Source organism: Trichophyton verrucosum (genome assembly GCF_000151505.1).
Source record: "Trichophyton verrucosum HKI 0517 chromosome Unknown contig00807_1.f1.exp, whole genome shotgun sequence".
In the NCBI taxonomy this organism is placed as follows: Eukaryota; Fungi; Ascomycota; class Eurotiomycetes; order Onygenales; family Arthrodermataceae; genus Trichophyton; species Trichophyton verrucosum.
The window spans coordinates 1-11,799 of NW_003315250.1; the positions used below are offsets into that span (position 1 = coordinate 1).

Consider the following 11,799-nt stretch of genomic DNA (forward strand, 5'->3'; position numbering starts at 1 on the left):
TACATATTTTTTAATATTCCATAATCTAAAAATAATTAAATATATATTATTTTTAAATACTTTAAAGGCTACTATTATAATAATGATAGATAATTATTTAATAAATTATTATTTTATTATATTTTTTATTTTTATAATTATTTAAATATTACTATATTTCTCTATAATAAGGCCTTATCTAAAAGATATTTATTATTAAATAGTATATATTAAGCTAAATTAATAATATAAATACTCTTTTATATAAAAATTTTAATAAATAATAATAATTATAAATATAATAAAGTTTAATATTATATATTATTTAGTTTTTATACTTAGTAATATAAATTTAGTAAGTAATTAATAAGTACTTAGTAAGTACTTAATAATATAAGTAAATTTTATATTTAAAAGAATTTATTATTTATCTTTTTCCGACTTAAATAAGGTTTTTAATAAAATCTACATAGATAAGTAGATAAAGTTTATATTATCTTTAGTTTATCTATTATTTAAATAAATTTACCCGCGCCTATAATAAGTAAACTTCTAACTCTTTAAGTTTCACTCAACCTATCCATTCTTATATCTAAATTATCTATTAAAATAGATATAGATAATTTAATTTAGTAAATAAAGAGAGAATTTTAAATAAAATACTAAATAAATTACTAAATTATTTTATAAAAGGTTAATAATAAGAGTCTTGAATTATATAATAAAAGAGAAAATAAATTCTTTAAAATATATTTTTAACTTTTTAAATTTAAATTCTATATTTAAAGTAGAGTTAGGGATTATATAGTTATTCTATAGCTAGATTTTAAAAATTAGCTAGAATATAATATAACGGTCTTTTTTAAGTTAAAAATATTAAACTTTCTATTTTAAAGTAGAAGATAAGTAACCAATTATATAAATAATTTAGAAGATATCCTTAATAATTAAGTATCTATATAGTTAGTTATTAATATTTATAAGCCAAAATTAAATATCCATAGAGTTATTATATATATTAGGCTTCTTAAGTTTAACTTCACTTAGTTTCTTAATAATTTTAACTTAAAGTATTTATTAAGATACTACTACTAGAATCCACTACTACTAAAGTTATTATTCTAGAGATTTAATATAGTCTACTAATACTTAAATAGTAGCTTCCTATAAGGTACGGAATACTATAGATACTATATTATCTTATATAGATTTTTAATTTAGGGGGGCTTAAAATAGTACTAGAATTATAGTTAGTTAGTAAAGAGAAATAAATAAACTATAAAAAGAGCTTAATAACTAGAAAAATTATAGTATATATATATATTCGTAATTATACTATTCGTTACTAAGTATAAAGAGAGAGAGGGGTAGTAGAAGCAGAAGTAGCAGAATGTGAGACACGTGACCCGTCATCTGACGAGCCTTTTAGATGTTAACGCTATCGCCTGGTTTGTTGAAACATGTTAGTTTTAGCGTATTTTTAGTAATCAATTATAAGGCTCTTATTGGTTACTAAAAGGTTAGCTTAATTATATAATTAGCGCGTCCATAACCTATCTACTAATATCTATAAAAGATATCGCATTTAATATTAATATCTATTTCTTCTATAAGAATACCTCTAGTATGGCTCTAAAGACTATATCATAAGGTATCTTATAGGTGTAATGTAAGGTAGGTAATATCCCTATATATACTCCGTATAAAAAGAGGATATTGGGAGGCTCTCCATACTTTAACTAATAGAGCCTAGCTTCTATTACTAATATTACTAATACCAATTGAATACTAAAAATACATAACTTCTTCTATTAGAATGCGCCGTTTGGCGTCATACTGGTATCAAATAAATGACCGCTAAAACTGACATGTTTCAACAAACCAGGAGTAGTAGTGCCTTATTAACATTCATCGACTTGGAGATAGGCGACTGCTGCATCGTAGATCAAGTGAAGCGGTAACTAGCATAGTTAATATTAGTCCAGATACTCGCCCGTTTGGAGGATTTTGAGGCAAGACGGGAAAATAAATCGCAAAGCCGCCGCTTAATTCGAAGATAAAGGGAAAATGTCGAACATTTAGGTATAGATGTGCAGCTATCTTATGAAGCATTTGTTTGGACACAAATATGGATAATCTACTTAGCTGATAAGAAAGGGGAACTGGAGAAGAAGAAATATAAAGGGGGGGAGAGTATGAAGAGCAGGGGGAGCCGATGGTAGGGATGTAGATGATTGGGGGCAAGAAATGGTACTATCCAAATGAAGTTCAGCACAAGCTGTTTATAGATTTGGAACGTAAAAGCGGTTCTTATGCAGAAACTACACAAAAGCTAGTATATTTCATTTGACAAAATTAACGATCACAGATGCATCCACACTCCGCAACAGGGCATATTTTATGCTTATTGAACCAGTCCCTCGCGTGATCTGCATGAAACCCATGGTTACAGTTGACACAGAACGCTACAAACCGTCTCATAATATCATCGTGGCTCTGAGTAGTCGATGCTGCCTTTTTCGAATCTTCTGCGATTGATGCTTTGGACATCGGGTCTGGGGTCCCCAACCACAACGAGCATATACCGCAGCGAGGCATATGCCGGTTGCATTTGGGGCATGCAGTGCCATTCATGGAGGGGTGACCTAATGGGTTCCCTGGGGTTGCGTGGGAATATTCAGTGGGCGTAGTGGCAACCTCAGAATTTGAAGTGTCCTGTTGTGTAAGGGGGCGGGTGCAGTAGTTACAGACGAGGCTAATTTGTTGGAGAGGTGGTTCCACGAGCCTGCGTGATTCCCATGTTATCGCAAGTTTCCTCGACTCGATATCGAACTTTACTCTGTTCAGATGTAGTTTCCATGAGTTCATTTGGTGTCGGTAGGTTTCGCGCCATGCCTCGAACCGGGCCTTGCTCGGGGCATCTCTTATAAATCGTGGAACCGTGTGACACATCGCTAGGACGGGTGTCTGCACGTCATTGAACTTGTTAATGTATGATTGAAACAAGTCCAACGCTGCATGATCAAGTCCTGTAAGCAGAACACCCTCAACGTCTCCCTGGTGTATAGCCTGCACAGAGGCATCTCTCAAGTAGCTCGTGAGCTCGGCGTCAGGTAGCCAGCGCAATGCCACTTCCACACGGTACTTGAGCGGAAGGGTTGCTTCTTGCAATACAGACATCCAGTCACTATTGCCAACCATGGCTAGTATGGCCCTGGCATAAGGGTCTGTGAGTTCAGCTGCGATTTCTGCACATGTCTCTTCCCAATCGGGCCCTGCGTCCCCTTTTGACCCTCCTATGATGGCCATTGCCAATAATTTGTGTGCTTGGGTAGGTTTATTCTCTCTTAGCGCCTTGTAGGCTAACTTCACCTCATCTTGGAATATAGCTAAGGCAGCGGCTTTGGAATGTTGCCTCTCTGCCACGAGCTTATTCACCGTATTAACAAGGTCATCATTTGACTCAGGTGCGCCGCATATATGAAGGCAAAGCTGACGTTTTTCAGGAAACTCGGATTCACAGGTTTTGCTTTGAGCGAAGTTAAGCTTGTGTACCAATTCTTGGAAAAGCTGGCTTATACTTCGTTCTTCAGCCAGTTCTGAGCTATCACGTCTGCTTTCAAAGCTTCGTCCTGTTTACGGCGTCAATAATCGCCAAAAATAAGAATCTAGGGTATGCTAGATGGACAAACCGAGCTTTCCATTCCAAACACTATACACGCCTACATAATTCATGTCAATTCCGTGTATGATCATCGAGTCGTTCTTTGACCGCGAGTGTGCACCTAATCGTTTTTATTAGTAAAACAGAAAATTCAATGTAGACAGGCAACTTACGCCCAATCCAATCCCATAACTCTTGTAGAGAGTGGTTATCGGATACTATAGCTTTATTTTTCTCGCTATCTAGCAGATATCCTTCTTTACATCTCAAGCGGGGTATGGTTAGCCATGACAGTGCATCATCAAATGAGGGAGTGTCGTCGGTTGGAAATGCACTATCTCGCTTTTCGTGGTTTGTTTCAGCCGTTTCGCCAATTTGGTGATCCGAGGTGGATTGGTGGCTATGTTCCTCTTCGCTCGAAAGTACATTAGGAGTTTTTCCAAAATTAATTTGTGATGCCGTGAGTCCTAAGTCTGATGATGGCCTTAAAACCATAGGGCTCGAGTCACTGCAAACTGGACCTCCTATACTCAAAGAACACTTAGAAGAAAGATCTGTGGAGGATGGCGGAGGTGGTGGAGTAAAAAGGCTGACAGTCTTGTCAGCCAAGAGAGTTATTGCAACCGGTTGAGATACCACTCCTTTGTTTAGAAAATCGAAGGAAGTAACCCGTTGCCAGTCTTTCTTTGCAGCACCGCCAGAAGGGAGAATAGAGGGCCTGAAGTCTTGCACTTTCCTAGTATATATTTGCTCGGGGTAATGTTTGCTCGAGTCTTGCCCTAGGGCATGTTCTAAGGATGATTTATTTTCCTCGGAAAGATACTCCTTCGCAATATCATAGCAACGAAACGTTCCGGTTGTGGTAAGCATTCCTAAGCATCCCCGCTTTGATCGACAAAATCGGAGACTTGAGATTGTAGAGTTGGATTCTATATCTGGTTTTAAGTCCAATGCAGTAGAAAGAGGACCAGAATCCGCACTAGCAGATGCGGCACCTGCGGCTGTGGGGTAGCGAAATCCTGAACGGCGATCCCATATGCTAATGGCGACGTCATTCGAAGGGAAACAAGCAGCAATATAGTTCTCGTCTAGCCAATCTATGGCTATGTTGTGGACACACCGTGTGATGAACTGCAGTGATGGGCTACCAGATGACTCTAGAAACAGACGAGGTTTAGATACTATATTCAAAAATAAAGTGATGTAACTCTGACAAAAGGGCAGGGGTTGAAATATGTACATACCTCGTAGGTCATATATCCTAACTGACTGGCCGCGAACCCCAACAACTAGCGTTTCTGGGTGATCCTTGAAGAACTTGATACTTGTAATTGGTTCTGAGCTGGCAAGCTTCCGGAGAGGTTCTGTAGGATACCGACTGGATCCAAATGGTCGAGCGGAGCTTCCCAAGCTAAGGCGCTGATTCACATTCCATATATTCAGGCTGAAATCATTCCTAACTTTGTCGAGCCCAGCAGCTAGCAATCCCTGTGTATTGAATGCAACAGCATTGCAAGATCTCTGATTTCGTATGGGGAAAACAACAGGACTCTGCGTATCATCATCTAAGCGGAGAACTGCTGCCTCCCCCGACGACTGTCCTACAACGGCTAAGTTCTCATCGGCTGATGACCAGTCAAATGCTCGAAATGGAGGGACTGAGTGTCGGGAGGATAGAACATCATACTTCAACGCCCCCAGGACATCATCGCGAGAAGTGACCTTGCATAAATTGAAGGACTTGCCGGGTATATCGACGTAGAGAAACCTCTGGTCGTCCAATGTTGAACTCGGTGACCAGCGGACAGCGGTCTCCATCCTGTGTGGGGTATCTTGGCTCTATCGGAAATTAATGCATATGATGAAAATTGGCTTAGGCGTATTTCACCCGGGATTAAGGGCCATGGCGATTATAAGGCCATTATCGTGCAAAAGTAGTCAGTCCGTCCTGGGGTTGACGTCCTTTGGCCTGTCTGAAAGTCAACGATCTTCTTTCTCTAAGGATAAGACTCGGAAGGCGATGCTTATATAAGCAGTCTTTTGGAAAATAAATAAACCTTATAGATTTACCAATATTTCATTGGCCAGAATAACTTATGCATATTACATAATATTGTTAATGTACCTAAGGCTCAAAGAAACTCCGCCTTATCAAAATCGCTACCTGCAGAAAAAAGTAATATTTTGATTTCAGTAGGCGGCCGTCAACTTCCTCATATCTACCCTCGTTGCACTCATTGGAGTACCACATATATATCACCCCCACTGAAATCATGAGCTCTACCTCCAGCAAACGCAGCCGTAGCGAGGAACCTCATGAAAAATATAAAAAGGCACGATACACCTACCAGCAAAATGCCCATGGGTCAAAACATCACAAGAGGAACACCAGAAATAATGCCGCGGGTTCTTCAGGGCCCTCCGTCAATGATCTCAAGAGCAAAATACGAGCTACCAAGCGGCTATTAGAGCATTCGAAGACCCTACCTGCGGACGTGAGGATTGAGAAAGAGAGGGCCTTAAAAGGATACCAGAGAGATCTAGAGAAAGTGGAGGAGAACCGAGCTCGAAATGCGATGATATCGAAATACCATTTCGCTCGGTTTCTAGGTAATTTGCTGGCTATATTTATGCGGCCCTCATAGCTAACAGCCTTTGCTAACTATCCGCTTATAATAGAGCGAAAAACAGCCACCCAGAACTTGAAGAAATTACGGCGGATGAAAGAGAAATTGGAAAATTCGGAGGAAAACGACGATAACGAGAAGAATTCCACAACCAAGTCGAGGGCTGATCAACTGGCGGAACTTGAGAAACAAATATATTCTACTGAAGTAGATATAAACTATGCCAAGTACAGCCCGCTAACGGAGAAGTACATATCATTATTTCCCAGCGACAAATCTAAGGATAAGGAAGGGCGGAAGAAGAATAAAAAGGACGGTGATGATGGTGAGGAACAAGAGGGAGAGGGTGAAGATGGAGAAGAGGAAAACCAGGAGAAATCCGCGCTCGGACAGAAATTAGCTCCAATTCGATATGCGTCGAGCGAGAGGCCGCCGCTCTGGTACGCTGTGGAGCAAAGCATGAAAGATGGAACGTTGGAATTACTGCGGGAAGGGAAATTGGGGATCACAGTTACGGGGGAGAGGAAGGGAGCCAATGGTGGAATTAAGGAGGGTGATATGGCTTCTCGTCAGAGCAAGGCAAAGGGAAGCTATTCGACCATGTCAACCAAGGAAATCCAGGGCGGAGTGTCGCTGCGTGGGGAGAATCAGCGTATGGACAAAGCAAGGGATGATGAAGATGATGAAAGTGACGGTGGTTTCTTCGAGAAATGATTGAATTGGATATACTGCTTAATACCCTCTTGTGAGTGAAAGATAGACGCATATATAATTTTGGGTACAAAGACCCTATGAAGTCCTGTATTGTTAAGATTCCGGTTTCTCTGGTCAGAAAGAAAAGTAACTCCGCCGCCCAGTCTAAAAAATGAAATAAAATGAAAATAAAGGAGGGATACACGTTTGATAAAAGCACGGAATAACAAAGGATAAAGGAACGTGCAAACCCAGTGAGCTTTCCTTGCAATTTGCCGAGTGAAAAGAAGGTGAAAAAAAAAANAAAAAAAAAAAAGTAAAAAATGTATTCCCGTACTCCCTTTCGTAGATGTTGCTGCAGTATATTCGCTCGTGGATAGATAGGTCGTCCGTCATATGAAATGGGGGAAAAAGGAAAGTGATAAAAACGACCCATCGCTCAAGAAAAACATCAGAAAAGAACTCCTCGTAAGATGTCTCCAGTATATATCCGTTATACTCCATAAGCACTGCAATGAAAATACTTCATCAAGAAGAGGAGGGTGAAAGGTTGAAATCCTTCACATGACGAGACAACCGCCACTTCTGGCTCGTCGTCTTCTTCCACCCAATGGCGCCAATCCAGCTGGCCCATAACCGTACTCCTGGTCTTCGTCCATGTCATACAGAGCTTCTAAATCTCTTGCTCGGCGTCTACTTCTTCTGGTAGTGCCGCCCGTCTCTTCATTGGCCATCATAAAGTCGCCCCATTTCCTCTCTAGGCGCATTGCGGAAGCGAGATTCCCGCGAAGGACTCGCTTGGTATGTTCGTCGACGGTCTTTTGCCATCCATAGTAGCATTTGAGGCTAATAATTTCTTTTGGGTAGAGGTTTGGGCGGGGAGTTGGCTGTGGAACGGGAGAAGAGAGTGCCGGTAGGTAAGGGGTTGATGATCCAGAGTCAGAATCTGAAGTCGTGGTAGTGATAGAACTGCCGCTGGAGATGGTGGAAGAGCTGTCATCATCCTCTTCAACAACTCCTTCTCCACTATCTTCCTCCTCTCCATCATCAGAATAGTGAGGAGAGGGGGATGAACGAGTTGGCTTTGGTGCACCAGAAGATGGGTAAGACATGTAGGGAACAGAGCAGTTGTTAGAAAGCACTTCCCGGACCCCAGCCCAAGTTACGTTTCCACAGTCAAATACCGCCAGACGAAAACCAATTTTTGAGAGTTCAGGTCCGACGCCACGTTTTCGCATCTGAGAGCAAATTTCCATCAAGGTGAGGTCGGAGATGCGGGTGTTGTCCAAGTCAAGAGAACGAAGACTGGGGCATTTGCGTAGTAAGGGCAAGATTCCAGTATCTCCAATATTTTCACAGAAGCTGATGTTCAAATGTTCAAGGGTTTGAGAGCATGCAGCTCTGGCCAGCTCCGTGATGACAAAGTTTGTTAGTTCACCGAGTTCTTCCAATTCGATAAACCGTAGTTTTGGGGTTGTGTTGATGATAGATGCAATGCAATCATCTGTCAAAGTGCTAAGGAAGGACAGATGCAGGCCCTCAAGTTCTGGAACGTTGTGTGCAAGGATCTTGACTCCATTTTCAGTGAGAAGACGACAGTTGGAAAGGTTCAGATGTTTGAGTTTTCGTGGAGGGACCATTGGGCGGCCAGTCAGGATGTCGATTTCCGGGTTGATACCCTGGATGAGGGCTTTCAGGCTGGCATCGGTCATGGAAGCGCAGTCAGCGAGGACAAGCCGCTCTAACGAGTTCGATTTGAATAAATCTGACATAATACGCTCGTCGTCCCATCCTACAATGCGGGTGACTCGTAGATCCTTAAGTTGAGTGCAAGACTTTACGACGCTAGAGAGCCCCCTAGTGTCTATCCCTGCACACCATGAGATATTCAAAGACTCTAGCATTGGGCAGTTTTCAGCAATGGCTTCCATGGCGGAGTTAGTGGCGGTAGAGACGCCACACATGTTAATATGTCTCAATCGCGGGTTACGGGTAAAGAAGCAGTTGGTCGTGGCTGGGTCCATTAAACAGTCTTCGATATTCAATTGCACCAAGTTTCGGCACAGGTTTGTCACGCGGTCACCCTCTGTGCGCCAGATATCTAGCAGCTGAGCACAGCCACGGAGACTTAGATTTCTCAAGAATGGCCCTGCAGCCAGAATCACTTTGAGCAAGGCATATCGAGGTATTTCCTGGTAGTAGGTTGAGGTATCTAGACATGCCCAAAGTTGACCATCGAAGCACATCTTGTTCCAACTCTTAGACACGACGGAACATCTAAACAATTCTTTTGGGCTGAGATATTGGAGAATATTGATCCTGACTTCCATAGGTAGATGAACAAATGTATCCCGACGCTGACGCACTACGGACATCTTCCTTACTGGCAGTGCATCCTCAAAAATGTCTTCTTCCGCAGTAGAATCTAGCATCACTGCACGAGATGACGGCCGTAGATCTGCCGGAAGTGGAATAGAAGTCGGATTGTGAGCTGTATTGTCTGTTCCAACAACCCGGCTCGGCTGATGGTGATCGTCCTCACCGGAGCAACCGCTAGAAACAGCGGGTGAGAATCTTCTGTTTGAAAGATCGCCGTAAACGCTCGGGTCATCCCAGCAATTGGAGGTCAAGGAGACGCAGGACATGGATGCTCCAGTTCGAAAGCGTCGCGACCCCTCTGAAGCAGACCGACCCCGGCCCAGCCTAACCAGAGAGGGACTGGAGGCTATCCGCTGTATACCCTTGAGGATCCTCTTGCGGCCTTTGAGCTTCTGCTGACCATCTTGCTGATTTTCGTCGATTCCAGGAGTGAGAGGGGGAGAGGACTGGCCAGACGCCTCGCCGTCCGGCGGCGTCTGGAATTCGTCTGAGAAGATTGAAGCCATGGCGACGAGTCCAGCGACGCGGAGGAGCCGGTCTAGTAGCCGAGAGGAGAGAAAAAAACAGTTAATGCTCGTCGCCAACTGCTGGAGGATTGAGTGGTAGGGTGTTTGTAATTTGACTGTAGTTGTGGTGATGAATATTCGGCGTTTCAAAGCCTTGTAGTATCCATATCACGCCAATGCAGAGCAGCCCCGGCTGAGGAGGAATAAGCGAGGGGGCAAAACCACGAAGCAACCCTCCCTGGGGAGACGTATTGACTGGCGCTGCTTGAACTGCTTCGGCTATGGTAGGAATGTAAGAGAGAATATGAGAGGAAGGCGAGAGAAAAAAAGGGGGAAGCCGGAGAGAGAAAGAAGGGTAAAGGTAAGAAAGAAAGAAAAAAAAAGGAGAGAGAGGGTCAAGTATCCATCCCGGCCCGGCGAGGAAGACAGAAGGGTGGCAGTAATAGAGTTAAAGCGTACCGCTTGACTGACTGAGGCGAGCCAAAGAGAGGCGCGGGATCCTCTCAGGAGAAGGTCAATGGCGGCGAGGAAGGCGTCGGTAGGCTGCGTTTACAACGGTCTCGAGACCTGTCTGGCTGATGCGAGCTGGCGATGTAGTAGTCGATGACGGCAGTACCTGTTCGCTGCCAAAGCCGCCACCAAGCCCTGCGGACGAGTCACATCGGCATGGCACCCGCAGAGAGACAGAGGCAGCCAACCCACTTCGAGCTGTCAACGGGCCTATTAGGGCGTCATGCGTCTGTGGTAGTCGTGGTGGTGGTGTGGGGAGAAAAGAAGGTCGAGAGAGCCGGAGTCGTGAAGTCGGAGTTGAGTGAGGATGGAGTCGTTAAAAACTGGAGGTCGCCCGCCCGGTGGTCCCGCTAGCTAGTTAACTTAAGAAGTTTAGCGCTGCGAAGTCGACGCTACCCCGGATAGGCGGGCTTATCGCCTATCGATAAGCGGGCGGGGGACAAAGAGCCGAGGTACCGGATACTTCTTCTTCTTCTTCTCTCTTTTCTATCTCTCTCTCTCTCTCTCTCTCTTTGTGGTCTTTATTATTGTACAATAGTTGATGAGATGAGACTGCGCTGTATTGACTGCAGCAGCTAAGTGACGGGGACAAGTGACCGGCAGGCCCGCTGACTGCTGCTGCTGTCCGACCTCCCAGGCTCAGCTGATGCCTGCTAAGAGACCGTTCGGAGATGATTTACGCTGCACCTGCGGCAGCCAGCAGGCAGGCAAGGAAGACCACGCGGGTCTTTTTTTTTAGTTCGTTAGCTAGCTGGGTGAGTCGGTCAGCCAGTCCGTCAGGCAGTCAGACATGGTTCATTATTATTACTAAGTTGCATGCTTCTTTTCTTTTTCATCGGTTGACCTGCTTTGTTTCACCTGGTTGGGTTCAAGTGGAGCTGGGAGCGGTCTCTTTAACCATGGGATGGAGACGGGGATAACAGGAAGATTATGGATGTCTTTGGAGTAACGACCACCTGTCTGGCACAGATAGATACACAGCTATACAAACTAGCAGCACACAGGTTTAGTTTAATCTTGAGATGAAGGCGGAGAGAAAGAGAGAGAATGGCGAGTCCTTCCGAGAGACGTCGGCGGAAGACGAGAGTGGATAGATAGTAGGAACAAGGGGGGGGGGAGCAGAGTCAAAGAAAAAAAAAGGAGAGAAATAAAGGAAGAAAGAGGAAGGGATAGTAAGGTAGTTATCGAGATATGCAAAGAAAATGATATGTGTCCAATCTGCATAAACCTGCGTCCTTCCTCCTCCTGGCTTCGATACAGCATACAACATCGTCTCTATCTTTTTTCCTTTTCGGTATTTTTTTAATCCAGTGCCATGCCCGCTCCATGCAAAAAGAGATGAAAGAAACAGAAGAGGGTAACAAAGAAGTCGGGATAGGAGAAAACGAACCATGGGATGAAAACATTCTAAAAAAAAAACGTCAAAGATGGTGGCTGGATA

At 43.4% G+C, this 11,799-nt stretch overlaps 3 protein-coding genes across 3 annotated transcripts; 1 reads left to right on the forward strand and 2 right to left on the reverse strand.

The window, feature by feature from the left end:
• Positions 1-2,334: 2,334 nt before the first annotated feature.
• On the reverse strand, positions 2,335-5,461 carry TRV_06739 (uncharacterized protein; the record flags this gene model as incomplete). The annotated part of the gene is made up of 4 exons (XM_003019181.1): positions 2,335-3,611; positions 3,672-3,701; positions 3,817-4,800; positions 4,888-5,461. 4 exons carry the CDS (start codon positions 5,459-5,461, stop codon positions 2,335-2,337), a joined length of 2,865 nt encoding a protein of 954 aa, XP_003019227.1.
• Positions 5,462-5,916: 455 nt separating this feature from the next.
• Positions 5,917-6,984, forward strand: TRV_06740 (nuclear protein involved in pre-rRNA processing, putative; the record flags this gene model as incomplete). Its single annotated transcript, XM_003019182.1, has 2 exons — positions 5,917-6,253; positions 6,296-6,984. 2 exons carry the CDS (start codon positions 5,917-5,919, stop codon positions 6,982-6,984), a joined length of 1,026 nt encoding a protein of 341 aa, XP_003019228.1.
• Positions 6,985-7,523: 539 nt separating this feature from the next.
• Positions 7,524-9,848, reverse strand: TRV_06741 (F-box domain protein; the record flags this gene model as incomplete). The annotated part of the gene is made up of 1 exon (XM_003019183.1): positions 7,524-9,848. The coding sequence occupies one exon, from the start codon at positions 9,846-9,848 to the stop codon at positions 7,524-7,526; it is 2,325 nt and encodes a 774-aa protein (XP_003019229.1).
• Positions 9,849-11,799: the final 1,951 nt, after the last annotated feature.